The sequence below is a fragment of the Poecilia formosa genome, unplaced genomic scaffold, assembly GCF_000485575.1.
Source record: "Poecilia formosa unplaced genomic scaffold, Poecilia_formosa-5.1.2 Scaffold4, whole genome shotgun sequence".
NCBI lineage: Eukaryota > Metazoa > Chordata > Actinopteri > Cyprinodontiformes > Poeciliidae > Poecilia > Poecilia formosa.
The window spans coordinates 181,771-202,517 of record NW_006799943.1 but is presented as its reverse complement, the minus strand read 5'-3'; the positions used below and the strand labels follow the sequence as shown (position 1 = coordinate 202,517).

Below are 20,747 nucleotides of genomic sequence, written 5' to 3'. Positions count from 1 at the left end.
CTGGTTTAGAATCATATTTCATGCTTTTTCCATCCAGTAGCCAGTAGGTCTGCAGCCTGAAGCTTTTTGGACCTTCCACAATGCCTTTTAATACCTTTAACCAAAAATGATAAAGAATCAACCAACGTTGTTAAATATGGATATCATAATAAATGCAGTTTTCAATATAAATTCCTCTTTTGTCATGGAATAATTGCACTGAATTTACACAACAGAAGATGATTTTTAGATTATTATTATTTTTTTGCTTTTAGATTGGAAGCACTAAATATATATACCCTATATTCACAAAGTTTCACATTTTTCTTTCTTCCAAAATCTAGACATAGAAATGAAACAGTGGTTCTTTAAAAATGACAGCTGAATTCCTCTAGTAGATATTTATCTTCTTTACAAAAGGTTATGTAATATTTCTGATAGAATAAAACAAATTAGCATTTCTTTCCCTAAACCTACAGAAAGCTGAAAGTCCTTATGTTAACGTATTTTTATTCCTCCAGCTGCTGAACGCCATCCAGCTGTTTGGTGCCAATCTGGATGACTACCTCCACTTATTGCTGCCTCCTATTGTCAAGCTATTTGATGCCCCTGATGTGCCCCTCCAGGCTCGCAAGTCAGTATTGCAAATGGCGGTTCTCATTTAGTTTTATTGAATGGCTTATTGCAATAAATGAAGATAATATTACAACATGATTACACTGTAGATGTTATGTGGTATGTGTATGTTAGCCCTTTGAGGGTTGTTTGTTTTAAAGGCACATCTAAAGGTTGCAAGACTCCAGCTGCGTTTCCATTGACCATAATTTTGTCCAAATTGGAATTAAGAAACACTGCAATTTAGAAAAACTCCTCACTTTTTTTTTTTATATAAGTTTTTGCTCTAGCATGTCATGGTTTTTCAGCCATATGGAAATTTATGTATTTCATAGAGCTGCAGTGGAGACACTTTTTTTTCACAAGTCACGCCATGTGAACTTTATCAGCAGCAGTGCCCTGATTTTAGGCATTTGCCTCTTTGAACAGTGCACAGCTGGCTCCATGCATCTCAGCTCATCAAAAGTTCAGTTAGTAATTTGAAAGTGTTGAATCCATAGCTCTTCTGTAAAATTACAGACTATCATATAAATATATACGTAGGTACTCATATGGTGCTTGTCACACCAAAGCCTGAGTAAGATTTCCTGAACACACTGAAACATGAATCTCTTGTGAGGATCGACGTTTGTTGCCCCCATGCTTTTTAATGACTCATCACGTGAACAAACGTATTCACATTTGATTTTAATTTAATTTCTTATTTAATGAGAACAACGCGATTGCGAAATATTTTTTTGACGTCAGCTGAATGTGGACATTTAGTGCATACTTGTAATAGAAACGCAGTAACTCTTAGACTGGTGTGTGACACCTCTATTTTTACATGTGTTATACTTTCAGATGCTTCTCTATTTGTCTTTGCATCTTTCAACATCTTGCCAACATATTTCCTCGTTTTTCTCTGGGTCAGGGTTGCCCTGGAGACGCTCGACCGACTAACGGAGTCCTTGGACTTCACAGACTATGCTTCCCGCATTATCCACCCGATTGTTCGGACGCTGGACAGCACGCCGGAGCTGCGCTCCACCGCCATGGACACCCTGTCCTCGCTGGTGTTCCAGCTGGGGAAGAAGGTAGTCGTGTTAGCCTCCAAAGCTCCCGGTAATTTCAGCTCAAGCTGAGGCGAGGCAGCGCTCAGTCTGCATTACTTCCTGCCAGACTGCTTATGTCACCGAATGGTTTCCCAGTGGGGAGGCAATGTTTATGAGGGGATGAGGTCACTTGTAGCCTCTCTTCTCCCCACAAGCCCTCTAGTTTACTCCCAAAAACACTTGCATTGTTTTGAGGTGTGACCTTTGTGCCGCCAGCGCTGTTTTTAGCTCTGTAGGCTTCAGGGAAATCCTTTTGTCTGCGTTTATCTTGTGGTTGAAGTTGCAGACCAAACCAGAAAATCCACAGATATTTTTATTTACTCTTTCTTGTTTCCAGTACCAGATTTTCATCCCTATGGTGAACAAAGTGATGCTGAAGCACCGGATCAATCACCAGCGCTACGACATTCTGATATGTCGCATTGTGAAAGTGAGTAGCTTCCGACATATTCACATTATTCATCGTTAAGCGCTCTCATGCTCCCATCTGATTTGAATATTTACTTTCTCTGTTACACCAAATGCCTCCACATGATTTAAACATGAATGACATTATAATAAAATAAATATGTTGCGTCCAAACTTTTGTTTATAAACAGCCTCGATGGGAGGAAATATCCTTCTGCACTCATTCATAAAACATGTTTTGTAGCTTTGATCAACGGTTTGAATGTGTGTGGGCTGTTTGCGTGTGGCCTCTGTGTGTGTTGTTTATGATAGGGTTACACTCTGGCAGAGGAGGAAGAGGACCCTTTAATCTTTCAACACCGGCAGATTCGGGGCAACCAAGGCGACGCTCTGGTCAGCGGCCCCGTAGAGCCAGGCCCCATGAAGAAACTCCATGTTAGCACGACTGCACTCCAGAAGGTGGGCGCTTAGCAGTTTCCTTCCTTCAAAAGCGACACATTCCTATAATGAAAGATTGCAGCGCTTAGAGCCCAGTGTTGTTTACTGGACTCTCTGCTGGTGTTGATGTCACACCTAGTAAACAGCTCTGACTGAAAGGCCTCAGTTTATTTCTTCTCAAGAAATATGAATCAACAAATTGGCGACGAGTTGAAATGAAAAACCTCATCAAAACGAGCAGCAGAGCTGAATGGCTTGCAGGTGCTTACTTTTGGAGCGCACAGGGGTCACGGCACAGTTCGAATGTGAGGTCTGGAAAAACTGATGCTCCCACACAGTTCCCAGTCAGCTTTAAATCCTTGCTTTTTTCTTTTCTAAGGCCTGGGGTGCCGCTCGGAAAGTGTCCAAAGATGACTGGCTGGAGTGGCTGAGGCGTCTGAGCGTTGTCCTGCTCAAAGAGTCGTCCTCCCCGGCTCTGCGATCGTGCTGGTCTCTGGCACAGACGTACATCCCTCTTGCCAGGTACAGCGTGACTGACACGTCTACTTTTCAACCTCTACTTCCTCCACAAAGTAATGCTCCTCTTTCTTTTCTGTGTGTCTGGTTTTTCTTTTTTTAAACTTTTAACGACTGTAATAAACCACATGGAGTAAAAACATATCCATAGTGTTTTTTAGGGAAAAGACACAAGTAAGTTTGAACTTCTGCCTGCAGTACATCTGCAAAACCTTGTCACATCTGGCTGTACAATGATCCTATAGATATACAGCTGTGTGTCTGCACTTGTTTATAAGTTTGAATGTATGTATTTTGTGTTATCTGCTATATGGGTCTTCGGATGGAAATTAGCATTAAGCTAAATCCGGTATATTTACGACAATATTGGACGTTCATTAGTATGCACACTCTCATGTTAAATAAATTAATCAACCTTAAAAAGTCTTAAATTTGTGTGCCTAAAATTAAGGCCTTAAAAAGTCTTAATTATCTGCAGAAAATATAAGTTGAGCATAAATATGTTAACAGTGGATCTTCCATTTTGTCATAGCAAAACTATTTTATATTCGTTTTTTTTATTTTTTTTATTTTTTATTTTTTATTGTGGGACATTTCTGTCAGTCAAAAGTATTGAATCGCATCAAACATCTTCATTGAATTCTGTGGCTCCAGGCTAACATCAGCTAGCTGCTAATATTCCCCTGCTAGCTCGATGGCTTTTCTTTCATGGACACAAAGGGTTCAGTTGTTGGTTTGTTTGTCATGCAGTGAGATCCCCCATCTACTCCCCAAATTTACATTTACTGTAAATATGGGGATTAGGTGGGGGATCCTGCCACAGCAGGAAATAGACAGGAAATAGTCCTGTTGTGGCAGGACTGTTTGCCACAATAGTTCGATCAGATGTTTGTGATCGAACTATTTCATGAGTTTGGTCACAAACATCTTCATTGAATTATGTGACTCTAGGCTGCTAATGTACCCTTGACGGCTAACCTTTTCTGCCTCTATCATGGACACTAAGCCGGGTTCACAGTTTCTGCTATACTTGATCTTGATTGTAATGCAGCAACATCCCTTAAATTTACAGTTTTAACACTAGTTAGCCTTCTTACTAGTTCCTGCTTCTGCAAAATACTTACATTTTCATGTTTACTAAGATTTTCTTTTCTTTAAACTAAATCCAGCTGTCTTTTCTGAACTTCAGAGACCTGTTCAACGCTGCTTTTCTGTCCTGTTGGTCGGAGCTGAGTGAAGACCAGCAGGATGAGCTTATCCGCAGCATCGAGTTAGCTCTCACCTCTCAAGATATAGCCGAGGTGACGCAAACGCTGCTTAACTTGGCAGAATTCATGGAGCACAGTGATAAGGTAAGCAGGAAAGTGCATAAAATCATACAATCCCTTTTCATATCTTCATTCTTGAATCATGCGCTTTATACTCTGGACATATAGTCCTGAAAATACGGTATTATGAGAGTAAAGGCTACATTATTGTATTCCTGTATTTTCCCTTACACTGAAGAAGAGTCACATTGTTTTTACACCAGATAGTTTGGTGAACTTGATTCAATTGGGAACCAAAGCTACAATATTTGTTACATTTTCAGCTGCTGTGATTCTTTCAAAGGATCCAAAGAATCCAAACCCTTTAAAAAACCCGTTCCTGTGGTTGTATGACTTCTCTTGTCTTTGATGAAAGACCGCAAGCTATTTTTCCCACTAGCGCTAGACATAAGTGTTTGTTTTGGTTGTATTTGCCCAGAATGCCCTGCACTGCAGTCCGCTTCCTGCTTTTGGGGCAGTCTTCTTTAGTTATTAAAAGGTATACTATAAACAAAGTTTGGTTTGCATCCTTGTCGGTTTGTGCAATCAATCACGCAGTAACCATTGACTCATTTTCCAGTGAAATCAGCTAAATAAAAGTGATTTTAGGCTACCAACTGTTTGTTTAGATTGTTTGACAGCTTCCATCGTACCGTCTGATTATTTTACTGGAAGAGGAATCGGAGACAGCTGGTGAAGACTTGATGACAGACCACACAACCTGGGCCGTTTAGCAACAATAGTGTCACTCTGAGAACTGAGACTCTCATGGTTTGGTCGTTACTTCAAAAAAAAGAGAGAAAGGAGACTCCTGGTTGGACTGCTACTCAAGCCCACTGAAAATAAAAACTTCAGCTGCTAATTGCCACGTGGAGGTTAAATTAAAAATGACTTATGTATTTTTCCTCGGTTGTGTTTTCATTTGGGGGGAAAAAGAAAGGTTTGGTTATTTTATACGGCTCTGTTTCCTTTTCCAGGGCCCTCTGCCCCTCAGAGACGATAATGGCATCGTTCTGCTTGGAGAGAGAGCCGCCAAATGTCGTGCCTACGCCAAGGCACTGCATTACAAGGAGCTGGAGTTCCAGAAAGGCCCCTCTCCTCTCATCTTGGAGTCTCTAATCAGGTTGGAGTGCTGAAAATTCATGAATTACTTGACCAAAATGCAAGCTCGCCTTTGTAAATATTGAACTAATTCAGCCATTAGAAACACAATCTCTAAGTGAAAGAGACCAGCTTTCATTTTACGTTTTTGTTCACTTCATTTATTTGATTGTAGAATTTATAAGGTGATCAGAAGTGCTAAGAATCTCTCTATAATGTGTTGTTCGTCTGAAATTCAAAGTCCCATCTAAAAAAATTGGCAAATAAATTATATAGTACTTCTCATGTCACTCTGTGCTTCAAGGTTTTGATATCTTTTGTCAATTTTTCCGTGCAGTTTTCTTGTCTTTTTCCTTTCTGTACTGTTGGCATGGCACAGAGAAATCTGTTTTCCAGCCATCTAATTGGACGCTGGCCTCCTTTTCATCTGTGTGAAAAGTGTCTGGACTTGTGTTTCTTCGGGGCCTGTTTTCAATTTCTTGGGACTCGTGATGATGATGAATGATGGGAGCCGGCACTCTGGTGTTAGCCCCATCTGGTTCTCACCTCTCTAGGATTTCCCATAAAAGACTTTGCCTCGGCTTTGCAAAAGTACAATGAAAGTCTTGTTTTTATTCAGAGCTGGCACTGTTAGGAAAAATACTTTAATTTCTGCAGGTATTGTTGATATTTGCTGGAGACTTTTTAGTTGTGTTTGGGGCTACTCTTGCAGTTTTTGAAACATTATTTAATTTATAACCATGACTTTTAGAAAATCTGAACTGATAGTTTAATTCTGTTACTCTTAATTCATTGATTGCAGTTTTATGGTAAATTTCAAATGTTTTATTTTTGTGAAGTTTTGATCTGTGTAAAAATAACTTAGTTGATTCCAGTTTCTCTATAAATAACTACTTTATAAAAGAATGAACAGCTTTTTAATATAACTGCCTACCATAAAGTGCCTTAGGAAAGTATACGCCCCCCTTGAACTTTTCAAAGAATGTTGAAAAGTTGAAACGTTCAAGGGGGCAGAATACTTTCGCACTGTAGCTTCTCTGAGAAGTCATTTTTATATGAGACATATTGGAGGTAGAGGGGATGTCACACTGTGTGTAAGAGAAAAGTTGGTGTAGATCTTTTTTTTTCAATTACTTTAAAATAATGACAAAATGATAATAGAGTTTACATTTTAAATAATCTTTAGAATCTAATATTAGGATGAATAACAGTCAAATTTGCACTACATTCTATATTTCCTACAGATGTAGACATCTACCTTAATGCCAAAAATGCAGACATAACAGACCAGAGCAGAGAAGACAAAGGACAGTGAAACTTTGCTCTAATCCCTTTAGCCTTCCTGTTATCTGCTGAATCTCTCTCTCGTTCTCTCTCTCCCACAGCCTTGCTAACTACAGACATGCCTTAGCATAAAATAGTTTCTGTTTTTAGTGACTTCCCACATCTCTGTGCTTTCTCTGACTTCATTTCCACCTCACTTATTACTGAAACAATCAAACTTTTAGTTTTTCCTTTTTTCTTCAGTAACAACTTCCAGACCCAAGAATGTTGTTTCTGCCACATTCTTGCATGTTGACTTCCATCCATCCATCCATCCATTTTCTGAACACCCTTGTCCCTCAGTGGGGTCGGGAGGGGTGCTGGTGCCTATCTCCAGCTAACGTTCCGGGGGAGAGGCGGGGTACATCCTGGACAGGTCGCCAGTCTGTCGCAGGGCTGCATGTTGACTTATCGGAAAAAAAGTTTTTGGTGTTTTTTTTTCTTCCTTTTTTTGTACGTTTCAGTTACAAGTCATTGGTTGATTGCCAGCTGATTGTGTCTTGTTACTGTTATTCTGCTCTGTACCTTGAAACACAGCTGAAGTTTCTGGAACTTGCTACTGTGTTATTCTTTAATGTTCTTGTAATGTCCACAACCATTACAAATCTGTTAATAACATGACTAAATATGACAGAATCTACATCAAAACTCTAATAAGTTACGTCTGTTCTCAGATGCAACTTCATCAGATTTTAATTTTTTCTAGAAGCCTATAATACTTACCATAACACTGATGTAAAAGCCTCTTTGGAGAGCATCATTAATGTTTAAAGTCCACAGAAAAACTGGAGCCACCAATTTACAGCAACCCAACCCTGAATATTCCTTGTCATTGCTACCTTTATGGCAATAAAGTTTATCACCGCGGTAACTGCCTCCTGTATTTGCTCCCTGCACTACTTCTGAATTACAGATTTTGCTAAAGGGGGCTCACATATTTAGAAAACCCCTTAAAATCCAGTCATTTTTGTCACTTTTAGAATATTTTGTCACATCTCTAGTATTCTTCTGTGTTCATTTTTTGCTTATGGCATAAAAGTTGTGCTTTAATTAGGATTTCATTGAATGTGTTGCTTAAAACTGATTTCTGGTGTTATAAAGGAAGCACTTGCTATAAGAAATTCCCTCTAGGTCGTAAACAATAAAATGGTGTTTTGCTCTTCAAGTAGGAAACCTCAGCGGTATTTAACTAGACGGTACAACATGTGTGGTCTCTTTTTCCTTTATTTGGGTCATGTGTTTTAGGACCTTTGGGCAGGATGTCAGCTTCTGACCCTGGCAGAGCGCAAATCACTTCTGGGTTAATCACAGGGTAAAATGTTTCACATGTAAATGAGACCTTGTGTCATGTTTCTTTTAAAAAATATCTTTATTTTTCCATCACATTAAACGGCATCATTAAAAACCTGTACACATTTTACAAATTACATATTTCCATCATGACATTTCATCAGACACTACTTATTGGAAATACCGTAGTGCTTTCACGAAAATGAGAGAACTGATTAAAATCCAGTCGCCCGTAAGGGACAGTGGTTTAAAATGACACATTTCAGTGCTTAAAACAACTAAAATGTTACTAATGAATGCAAACCCCGCCCCCCCCAACAAGTTACAAACACAAAATTGTTTGACTGTAAAAACAGGCCATCAAAAACTTCTTACTCTTTGCTCTTAAGTTGAAAACACAATTTGGTCGCAAAGGTGTTAAGAGAGATTTATGATCTTGATCCGGTAGACACAGCTGAGGTTTAGGGTTGGAAACCCGCTGGCCGGACCTTCATCTCCACTCTCTTCAGGGAGTAGTTGGGGCCATGCCAGGCGTACCAAGTGATCCCATCGGTGCCCTTTGTGTGCTCACCGTAGCGATAAAGAATGCCGTTCAGGTTGGAGTCGGTGCAGCAGTTGTACCAGTAACCACCTAGGAGCAGCGGAAGGAAAAGAATCAGGATCTGCCTATGTTTTATCCACCTGTAATTACCTTTCTGGAAGCTTTGGCTACATCACTGTCAGTAGATCACCTTTGCGCAGGGCAGCGCAGTCATCCACGCATTTGTCGTTGTCCTTGTTCATAGTGCTGAAGTTGGTGTTGTTGTGGTAGCGTAGGGAGTCTCCGGCGTTCCCGCTGTAGTTGGCGATGAAGAGCTTGTAGCTGTTGAGTTCATTGCCCACAGTGAAAAAGCCGTACTCAGCATAGCGTGTCTGTCCCTCCCAGTCCTGTGTTGAAGCACATATACAGTGATTTAGTCAGGAAGGGTTGTAAAAACGGATCTTATTGGCTCTCCATCTCTGCAATTAGTAAGATTTATTACTAATTTTTATACTTAAACAGACGCAATATGATTCTGTCTGCTTGCTTTTGGCTATGAAATGGTTCATGCCCGACAAAAGTTCCAACACTTGCCTCCAGCTCGATCCGCAGTGTGCTGGGCTGCCTCGTTAGGCGGAAGATGTGGTCGTTGCCCAGCCAGAAGTCTCCGCGAATGGATCCAAAGCCGTTTTTGTACTGCTTCCAGTCTCGGTTGAAGGAAGTCAGGCCAATTTTGCGCCGCTGAATCAGAGTCCAACCCCCTCCGTTTGTCTCCATATCGCAGAAGACCTGAAACAGAAGAGCGTTTGTTTTCCTGCATCGCTACTGAATGCTAAGTGGAAAAGGAACCACTCTGAACTCAAACCGAGGACTTACGCTGAGCTCAGGTGCACCCAGAAACTCGTCTTTAGGGAGCTTGTACTCGCCAGAGATCTTGTAGCTTTTTCCATAAAGGGATGCACAGTCATATGTGGCATCTGGAAAAGAAGAACATTAAGTTATGTTAAAAGCATATGCAGTTTCATGAGCAGATTTCAGAGAAGGGCTTCCTATAAATTCAGCTTTATGGTTGTCTGAGTGACTTTACAGATGCAAAAATGGCTTTTTAGCTCTCATCAAAAGCAAAACAATGGAATGAATCTGGAATATGTTCTACATGTTTTTGTAGGCTCCTCTATCATGGTATGGTGATGTAATTAAAAGCTTTACGAGGTCGATATGAGCTTTATAGCTGTTGAGATTTGAGGAACCCCATCAACATTTTCTAATCTGTGCATCACTTCCTGTCCTGCCCTCCAATCCCAGATTGATTCGAGCTTTAGAAAGGCCTCTCTGTTCTCTCCTGAATCATACGTGTGGCTCCATTAGACCACACAGCAAACTTACCAGAAACAACAGAAGGCCCAATTACTGTTTTGATTGGTTAGGTTGAGTCTCTGAGTGCATATGGCTGTGTGGGAGCTATGCATGCAGACAGGACTCTGTATTTTCCAAATTAATGCTTTATCCTGCTGCTGTGCAGCTTGCTGTGTGCACTGTAATCAACCTCACTGCTGATTCACAGCGGCTCATGGGGCCCACAAAGCACAGATAATTACAGTACTTTGCAGCTGTAGTAAATGCATTCCATTGGGGAGATTGATATCTTTGAAAAAAATGTGCTACTTACTAGTAAATAAAAACTCAACAGGATAACTCGAGTAGAGAGTAACCAATCAATCCTTTAGAAATGAGCGTGGTTGATTTTTCCTTGATTTGCTCTAATTGATGTTCAAGATCTTAAATACTGCAAAATCAGACTTTACTTCCCCTACTCATTTAAGAAGCAACACTAAGAACTCCTCTAGTTTAGTCTATCAACATCAACATATGACACCCTCTTTTCCTAGAAGCTCACCTGAGGAAGTCTGGGTTGCCGACTGCAGAGTCTGGAGCTGCATGATCTCCACACGGTTGTTGATCTCTGAGTACTTGCTCTCCGCCTCAGTGACCCGGCCCTCCAGCTGGTGGTCTTGCTTGTCCAGCTCCATGATTTGCCTCACAACATTCATCATGTCCGTCTTCTGCTTGCGACCCAACTCCTCGAGCAGGCTAGTCAGGTTGGCCACCTGGACCTTGAGCGAGCGCACCTCATCGCAGCACTGAACCTTAGGGGGCTTGGAGGGAGCTGGCCTCTTCTTGGGGTTCTGGGCCCCGGTCCCTAGCAGGAGCAGTGTGACGCCTAAAGCTAGGATGCTCAGATTGATTTTAGTCATGTCTGGATATGTTAATCCTTTTAGACTTGATGCTTTTTAAAAATGTTTTTTAAAGAGCTTCTGTTTCTAAAAGAAGTCAAAAGGCAACGTTTTAGTGCTGCTAACTCAGGCTCTGTCCTGTTTTCCTCAAGTCCTGCTCTGGATCAGCATCTTAAATATTCTGCCTGTAGGTCCTCCCCCTCCTTACTGGTGTGCACCAGTCCTCATGCTGACCCTTTCCAACCAAGTGGGTGGAGGACCTTTTTTGTTTTTTTATAAATTATTTTTTCAACCTCTTCTCTCCCCTACGTTACTTCCCACCCCCCAAACTTTCACCCATGCTGTACGGGAATTGCCCACACATCCGTTCTCTTTGTTCAGTGTGAGCTTTCTGGGTAGTAATGATTATTTTCGCAGTGTTGCTGGGATATTATAATAGTTTACTGTCTGAACTTGCAGCATTTTTTTTCTCAGTGCTTTGAAACGTTTAACCTTACAGAGAATTATTAAAAAAAACTCAAATGTGACTTGGACATCATGAATGGTTGGTTTGTAGAGAGGAGCAGCTGCAGGTAATTTCCCTGCCTGTTGTCACACTTAACCCATCATTTAATGACATATTTGATGTAAGCCTGAGGGCTAACCATTTTTCCTATAAATCTGGTCTTCATTGCTAAAAAACCGTGTGAAGTTTCTAAGTGCTCTTAATTATTGGGTTTGGTGAGGGTCGTGTTTTCAAGCAGATGTTTGTGACCACAAGTTATTTCACTAAACCTTGTGTCATTATTTTATTTAGGTAATTTATTTGTTTATTTAATTCATTTGCAGTTTAAAATCAGTATTTCACATTGATATAAAGTTTTGAAATGGAATAGAAAAGTAATCTACCCACTTTCTCAAAAGTCAGTTTACTATACCATAAGTAACTAAGCATCAATCAAACATCCATCTTTAAACAGAAAACAGGTAATGTATAAAAAAAAATATTATACATATATATTATCTTTTCAATGATACTGGACTCTACTGAGTCAGTATGCTTCTTCATTGTGCCATGATAAAATATAATATTTTATTATTTTCTTAAAAGTAAAAATTGAGCTTCTCTCTTTAGTTTGTTTAGACAGATTCTTTCATAAACAGAAACACAATGTTCCATTTACTTAGTTTTGACTTTGGGTTTTTATTATTAAACTTCTAGAAAACAATCATTTAATTTGTTGGAATGTCTTCAAAGGAAGGTGAAGCGAGGTAATCTTCCTTTAGTTGTTAAAATTCACCATTTTGCCTTTTTGTATGAGGTTTGGCGTGTTACCCACATTATGTTATGACAATTTGGAAAGAAAAAATTAAAACCTCTTTAATTTTCCTTCACATCTTTTACTCCATTTGAATGAGGAAGTAAATATTTGGGGGATGGCAAGTAGACCTTCCCACCTATGAATCATCAGATTAGCAATGAAAACATAAACATATTAAAAGACTGTAATGTCTTTAGGATTTAAAATGTATTAAAATTTAGATGCTTATAGATGATAATGTCAGTGTTGATGTGTTGAAGCTGGACTTTCAAATAAATAAAATAAATAAATACAAATAATTACAAATTCTACAATTTGTATTTAAATTCCTTCAGATCTAAGAAAAGCTCTTCAGACAGTGTGATATATTTAATATATGCATTAATTTGCAGATACTGTTTGCATTTTATTAAGATGTGAAGTAATGTAATTATTTGACCTGCTGGGATTGGCCATTATTAGCTTTAAATAAAAATGCTTTGTAGAAGGTCTTCCCAGCAGTGGAGGAAGCATAATGGAAGCGCTGTGTTTAAAAAAAAATTGCTCACTTGATTAAACACGATTTTTCAATTGCCAGTAGGAGTTATATTTTCTAACACTTGTGTTTGGTCAAAATACAAAGCAGCGCTGAAAGCAGAGCATGTCGTTTCTGCTGTTTCAACCTCCACATCCCCAGCTTACCTTGTTATTTAAGTCTAATAACAATGTTTGTAAAATTACTACCTCTTGCGTTTTTTTCTCTTAAAAAGTCTCTACTGTGCCTTTCACTGAGTGTTGGAAGAAAAAACACATTCATGCTTTCTTAAGTTTTCTTTTCTTCTCATCCCACCTTCTCTAACATGCCCAAAGCTATTCTCTTTGATGGTGCAGTTAAAATTAATTCATAGCTATTTATTCATAACAACAGGGGGGTTATTAATGTATTTTGGCAGAAAATGCATCTTTATCTTATACTTGCTTTTTCTACCATTAAACTTACATTTTTTGTTTTGTCATTTAGTAGATTCTGAATATGATCCTTAAATGTTAGGCTTCAGATGTGGTCCGTTAAATAAACTGTCAAAAGCTACAACATCTTGAGAGAATGAGGGGTAAAAATAGTGCTTCATAACATGAAAGGGACATCTGGTTGATACCAGGTTGTCATTTGTTGCCCAAATGTTTTATGAAATATTACATAAGCAGAAACCTCATGTTTCTAAAATCAGAATACTTTGTGTCTCTGTCTTCTAACACTTTGATAGAAACAAACAATGATTATACACCAAACATCCATAATGCATCATCTTTGTATCATGGAAACTACTTCAAGAGCACAAAATAATGACTCTTCTTTTCTTCTTTTTCCTAAGGATTACAAAATAAGTGTGCTTCCATTGTGTTGACGTGCCACAGAATTGGCAGTAAATATTTGGATGTGGTCTCCTTCTTTTTCCAAGACTGTGTTCCCTAAATATTGCTGGCCACTTTTTTACAAAGTCACTGGTGTTTCATTTCCTCCTTTTTTCCTTACTTTTTTTTCCACTTTTATAAACTTAAGTGCATTAGTTTCTCGTTTACTTATAAAGATGCATGTATTAGTTCATTTTCTGTAGCCAGTAATTTCAAGTTAGATGCTAAACTTTACAGATTTCTACCCAAAAACACTATAATGTGTTCTCTGTGCCAGCAGGTGGCAACAATGTATATTATTAGCAAAATTCAAAAGAAAGTCCTGAGCATGGTTCAAGCAGTCCTTGGCAAAAAAATCTACCAAAACAACTCTTTTTTCAGTCTTTAGCTTCTTTTATTCAGCATTAGAAGTTTATTGTAAAGAGAAACAGAGTGAATGGAGACAGATGAGAGAAAACACACATGCAGAAAAATGCCTCCATTTTTGATGTGACTTCTTGGACAAAAGCAGTCATGGACATGAACAAAGCTGGACTCTACGTCATCGTTTGTGATCATCTCCAGATATCCAGGCCACATGCGTACAACACGTTTGGAATTTTTGAACTCTCTATATTGTAAAGGTTTAAAACAATATGCACATTTGTTTCTATAAAGACTCACACACGTATACATATATACACAATGTGTGTGTATATATATATATATATATATATATATATAAATACACACACAAACATCCATACGTCATGACAATCAGAAACTTCTGAAGTGCATCTTGCATTGCAGCATCACTGTTGCCAACTCCTCAGTTGGCAACTGAAATGGCAGTAATTTATTCAGTGATACCATGATCTAATTTGCATATTCATGATTTGTACGCAGTTGTAAACCTCAATGTATAAAAGATGACTAACAACGAAGGAAAAATAAGTGAGCATAAAACGTGCCAAATTAAAGAATAACATTGAACTTTCAGTTCAAACATATTTAAATTTGTTTTTAGGTCTTTAGCTAGTTTTTAAGGCTGTGATCTGCTCAAAGACCTGTAATAAGGTATAGTGTAAAGCCTAAAACTATTTTAAAAATATTTTGCATAAAATGTTTTTACATTTACAATAAGTGTAATAATTTGTGTTTATGAAGTGATTTATTTTAGACAAACATCAGACAGTGACTCTTTGGGGTTCAGACTTCATGCTTCTACAATTCATTTTTCTGATGCTTTTGACGTGGAGGACGGGAGACTGGGAAGAAACTGAAGTGTAAGGACTGGGCAGCTTATGAGTGCTTTGCTAGTTGTAAGAAAAGAAGTTGCAAGAGAGATCTGAAAACTATTTACAATATGCAACAATTTGCTTGTTGGTAAACCATTGCCTGTAGGTGGAAAAAACAGTGTGGGCATTTTGAGCAAGTTCTTCTGGAACCGTCCTGCTTTTTGTTTTCTTTTATGTGATCATGTAAAATGGTGACAGAACAGAAAGATAGATAAAACTAAAAAAAAAGCTTCTATTTTATTGACACCTAGCCAATAAGTGAAATGGCTGATATGCATCAAGCTTTTTCACAGCAATTCACTAAATTAGAATATTATTGGAAAAACTCATTTATTTCAGAAACTTTAGATCTAACGTAAACAAAATATAGATTCCTTACACAGATACATTTTTGAAAATCTTTGTTTCTGGGAATTATGATGATTTTCCACTTAGTGGTCATGAAAACACAACATTTGAAATTAAAATATTACATAAGACCAACAAAAAACATGTAATGCTGAAATATGGTTTTAATGAAAATTATGTTTAGTACCAGCTTGAGGGGTGTTATTTTCAAAAGGTATCTTTAATCTGAGAAACAGAAAATAGGAGGCCTCTGCCTCATATTTAAATTCTGCCTCATATTTGAATTTAGTTAAAATGACTATCCATTAATTTCAAGGTATTCCTATAATTCTTAACCTTAAGGCCTGGGGTCTCAAACTCAATTTACCCGGGGGGCACTGGAGGAAGAGTCTGGGTGAGGCCCGCATAAAGGATTCCACAAAAAACATTTTTAAAAAATCCTCAAATGTCATAAACATTTAATTATTTCTCCAATACATGAACTGCAGGCTTTGGCTTTGACAAAGACAAGATGAGGGTGTGACAAAATTTAGTTTATTCCACTTGGCACCACTCTTGTTCTATGTTTCATAGAAGTCTTTAGCCAGCTAGCAATGTATGGAGAACGTCTACACGTGTGACGTCATTACCACTTCTACTTGCCACAACAGTGCGGCAGATGACAAACAGCCCAGTAGCAGTCGCCTTTCTCTGCATTTGATCATGGCATTTGATAATGGTAGAAAGTACCAGAATGGCGATTGCAAAAAAAGGCAGCTGGTACCAGACTGTTCCATCTTCCGCCACACTATTGTTACAAGCGCAGTGTGCATGAAATCGGTGTAGCTTAGCCTAGCACCAGTAGCGGAACAAGTCAGCATTGGGCCGGCGGTCGGGGCTAATGACCGGGCCCTTTATACCCAAATAATAAAGCTCATGATAATTTAACTTTACAACATAGACATGCCCGCAACAGCAGAGCTTACAAGTTTCGCCACCACAGAGAGTGACTGTCATTCTGAAATCTATCAGATATGACATACAACAAACCAAGAGAACAACAGAAACATCAGGCTACGTGGTCACTAATGATGAAACGACACAAATTCAAATCAGTTCAGAACCATGGAGAGCGATCGGATCGTTTTGACACTATCAATTTCAACTCAGAGCCTGGAGCAGCTAGCAACTGCTGAAGCTAGGTTTATTGTTGACGCTTTAAAACGAGCACACAGCAGCGCACGTTGAAGCGGGTACGCAGAGGCATGCGCAGCATGGTAGCACCTTGTGCCAGCGGCGCCGGATTCATTTTTGAGATGGGGGCGGCGTGTTTCGTCACCTCTGTTTGGCACTTTGAGTGTCAGGCGCGCGCACTTGTTCAGTTGACACGATAGCACTTGTCAATCAACTCATTGGATTTGTCGCAATTTGCCCCGAAGTAAGCGCCCCTTACCTGGAGGACAAAGTTGTCGGGTCCACCATGCGAAGTGTTCTGGTTACTGATTTACTGATTGCTGGCTATTAAATGTGCTGTGGTGATACAGATTTGGTGAAAAATAATCAGAAAAATGTTTAAAAGTTGTGGGGGAGGGAACATGCACAAAGCATGTTTTTCCCAGAGTATTTAGATGAAGGAATAAAGTTTATTCCATTTTCAAAACTGGTGTCTGGAAAATGCAGGATAAATGCCTGCAGCCGACCCAAGAACAGCTGAATACAGAGATCCACTGTATTAAAACACCATGTTTGTATGAAGGTTTTGTCATTATTACATCATATTCTTAATGGTTAAATATCAATGCGTGAAGCTTGGTCCAAATCAATAAATATGTGCTGTGTCTACAAATGGGTACAGTTTGCGTGCAGTTGAGGCACATCTCTAAACCAGACACGTGTGACGCTCAAAGCACATTTGATGTGAACGCACCAAAAGTGCAACGTGCTGAACTTGAAGCGTCTGAGGCGTTTTTTAATGCGCGTAACGCGTTTAGTGTGAAGGTAAGGTAATTTTATTTATATAGCACATTTTCAGCAACAAATTAATTCAAAGTGCTTTACATTAATTAAAAGGAAATACAAACAAAATAACAAACCATAGGAAAGACAAAAAGAAGAAAGAGAGCTAAATCCTTTTCTGGGTTAAAAGTAATATAAATTAAGCAGTGATGTTCCTGTTAAGTATTTCTGGATTCTAAGTTCTTGTTATTCTAATTCTAATTCTGATTCCATTTCTGGACTGTATAATATTGATCTAAATAGGGCGTACTCCACAATTTCTAATATTACTAATAAACTAAAATAATCATTTTCTATAGGGAGTAAGGTAACTTTATTTATATAGCACATTTTCAGCAACAAGGCAATTCAAAGTGCTTTACATGAGTTAAAAGGAAATACAAACAAAATAACAAACCAAAGGAAAGAAAAAAAGAGGAAAGAAAATTAATCTAATGTTGTTCTAAAGTATGTAAACTTAAGTGCTCCTGTTCAGGGTTGCTAAGTATCTAATTCCATTTCTAGATGGTGAGTACTCTGCAGTTTCTGATAAAATAAGCTAAAGAGTGACTGATCTAATTCCTTTTTTGGGTTAAAGTGAGTACTCCACAATTCTAAGTTTGTTCTAAATCCTTTTCTGGGTTAAAAGTAATATAAACTAAGCAGTGACTGTTCCTGTTAAGTATTTCTGGATTCCAAGTTCGTAGTGATTCTAATTCTGATTCCATTTCTGGGCTGTATAATATTGATCTAAATAGTGCGTACTCCACAATTTTTGATATAACTAATAAACTAAAATAATCCTTTTCTGGGTTAAATAGGGATTACTCCACCGTTTCTAAAACAAAAAAGAGGAAAGGACACATTAGGGCAAATGGCAACATTCAGACAAAACAATGGGAAAAACAGAGACATGAGTGAAGGCGGTGATGTCACAGGGCCATGAAACCAGGAGGGTGAGGCTCCTGGCAAATCCGATAGAGGTGTTGTTTTTCGAGGAATGTCCTTGGGAGCTCTCCGCTCCACAGCTCCATGGATACAGGAGGGGGTGAGGTGGGAAGGAGGGTTATGTTTACATATCTTCAAGGAGATTGGAAATATGCAGCCCTTCCAAGGCCACACGGGGGAAGCCAATTCAGAAACAGAATGTCTTAGGTTGGGAAGATTATAAATTTCAATCTTCCCTAAAGTCTCTCCGATACATCTCAGTTCCCAATTATCCAAATTAGTTTGGTTGTTCCACTGAGCTGCAGTGGAATGACAGTTAGCAAGTTCTCCAAGATCGATTCCATCCCGTTAGTGAGTTTTAGAGTCCTCGTCTCTGTCCACACCAGCAGTCTGAGTGTTCACTAGTTCGGCCAAGTCCATCACAAATTTGTCGATAAGCCAGGTATCCGCAAGCTCCAAACAGCAGAAATCCTGTTATCATTAATAGATCCAGGGTGAATCCCGCCAGGTGTGTCCCCGCAGGACAAGAGGGCTCTTCTGTGCCCAGACTTCTAGTCGAAAATTTGATCAATTGCATTGAGAGATCGATTGACCAGATCCATAATTTGTAAATTTGGATGATGTGCAAAGAAAGGCTCCACAAATATAGAAAAAGACAGGACAAAAACAGAGCGAGCAGGGCAGGCCTGGGCAATGAGGAAGCAGAGGAAAAAAGCGTCCGCCTTCATCGAGAGCAAGAGAGAAAGTCAAACGCACCATTAGCGGGTTAAACGGTTGTCCAAGTGGGTGACCCGTCAGATCTTCAGTTCGCCAAACCACACACAAAAAAGAAAGCTCATAAATCGGCGACTTGCCAGAACCGCACACCCTGTAAAAGGCTCAGGTGGGATCCAAACGACCGCTCTTAGATCTGTGGGAGGGATCAAACTCCGCTCATTCATTTTTAGCTCACAGAAAAAGCGTCAAGCCACTAAATAAACAAAAGTAAATTGACCAATAACATTTAATCTGTGGTATAATCTGTGCTGCCAAAAGGCCGCACAGATTATACCACCCCCACAAACTCACACAGATGTGCGCTATGTACAAGAAGTTTGACACAAAAGATCTTTTTTTGATGAGATTGGATAATAAAGTAATCCAAAAAATTATTGTTTTCTTTTTTTGCATGCCTACGGCTGTACAACTTCGGGTGCCCCTGTGCTCAGCTAAATACGCACGATGCAATTATGCCGAGGATGGATAGATATGACAAAATCACAACTGGTCAAATATTTTGAACATTTAAACAAAACGATAATAAAATAGATGTCAAATATCCTCCAGGAATGCCAATTCAGAGCAGCAGGACAACCTAATGGTTCCAGCGCTTCATCACGTTACGGCGCAACAGCGATCTGGATGCTGTTGGTCTGAAGCCAAAAGGCAGCACAGATTATATTTGCTGCATGTTCCACAAAATTTGAGGGAAAGAGATTTCTGAGTGGGACAGATAACCAGCCAGACTAACAATATTTTTGCATTGAAAACAAAATGAAATACTCCACGATTAAACTTTAATGTGCTTGTTATTTTACAAACAAAAATGAATTTCAACAACCATAGAACTGAAAGCTGTCAGTAGCCATCGATACTAATGGCTGATTGGTTTTTGGAGGGGGAAAAAAAACATATTCATGCAATTATTTTTCAACTCGAGGAAAAATGATCTGCACTGGCAACGTGTGGGTGAGCATTTGGTCCGGACCGATAACGGACATGGCCCCGATGTCTTTTTTTTTCCCATCCCAACGCCATTAGAAAGAAAACGTCGCCACAGTTCTATAAATACAGCATTTGGGTCAGATTTGGCACAAATACAGAATTTTCATTAAATTTTTAGGCAGACACGGACCGTATCAGAGCCAGAGCCTTTTTTTCAGATGTCAGACTGGTTCATGATCCCAACCCGACCCAGAGCTGCCGCATGTGTGTAAACCTTTGGGTAATTGTTATGATCTGGAGCCTTAGATTTGGTCCAGATCTCAGTGCTGTAGATTTTATCTGTGCTTTTGTCGTATATAAACACAGAGAAATAAATGTCAGTCACAAATTGTCAGAGTTGCGTGCAAATGTCTGGTGGGACCAGCTGACGGGCAGAGCAGGGCCGTAAAGTGGGGGGGCCAATGGCCCCCTGGCTCCACCATTGCCTATGCTGGTGCCTATGCCCCGTGCACCTCTGGATCTTTGTAACTTGGTGCGGATCGCCTTGTGAACTGGACGATCTGGAAGATGCTTTGCCAGGTGGGTCCAATGTAAAAATGCTCTAGCTAGTTTGCCATCTGTTGCGAAGTGACTGATGATGACGTTAGTGGACGGCTGGTGACGAGCTTTACCCAGAATACACTTGGAGACAATAAGAACGATCCACTTGTAATTTTGTATGTCATAAAGTTTAAGTGTAAATAAAGCCAGTCATGTAGCACAACATTTTATTCAATATTTTACACCCACTATGTCACTAAAATCAGTCGGTCTGGTAAAGTTTTTAGCAACCACAAGTCAACAATGACTGGGGCAGCCTATTATATAATCTACTGGGGCATCATTTTATGTAATTTTACATACACCATACTCAACAGGAGGGAGCCCGCCTTCTCCAGCTCTCATCAGACGTGATAAAGGCTTGGATCCCTGAAGTCA

At 39.3% G+C, this 20,747-nt stretch overlaps 2 protein-coding genes across 3 annotated transcripts in view; one reads left to right on the top strand and one right to left on the bottom strand.

Moving 5' to 3' along the window:
• Positions 1 to 20,747, top strand: part of mtor (mechanistic target of rapamycin kinase) — a 196,556-nt gene that overhangs the window by 81,305 nt on the left and 94,504 nt on the right. For both annotated transcript variants that reach the window (XM_007558375.2, XM_007558366.2), the window contains exons 22-28: positions 501 to 613; positions 1,508 to 1,670; positions 2,026 to 2,118; positions 2,409 to 2,555; positions 2,914 to 3,056; positions 4,240 to 4,402; positions 5,335 to 5,480. In XM_007558375.2, the coding sequence (XP_007558437.1) occupies positions 501 to 613; positions 1,508 to 1,670; positions 2,026 to 2,118; positions 2,409 to 2,555; positions 2,914 to 3,056; positions 4,240 to 4,402; positions 5,335 to 5,480 (968 nt within the window). The remainder of the gene's footprint in view (positions 1 to 500; positions 614 to 1,507; positions 1,671 to 2,025; positions 2,119 to 2,408; positions 2,556 to 2,913; positions 3,057 to 4,239; positions 4,403 to 5,334; positions 5,481 to 20,747) is intronic.
• Positions 8,378 to 11,073, bottom strand: angptl7 (angiopoietin-like 7). The gene is made up of 5 exons (XM_007558356.2): positions 10,489 to 11,073; positions 9,468 to 9,568; positions 9,186 to 9,380; positions 8,803 to 8,998; positions 8,378 to 8,702 (listed from the first exon to the last, which is right to left on the bottom strand). The coding sequence occupies exons 1-5, from the start codon at positions 10,844 to 10,846 to the stop codon at positions 8,533 to 8,535; spliced, it is 1,020 nt and encodes a 339-aa protein (XP_007558418.1). The 5' UTR covers positions 10,847 to 11,073; the 3' UTR covers positions 8,378 to 8,532.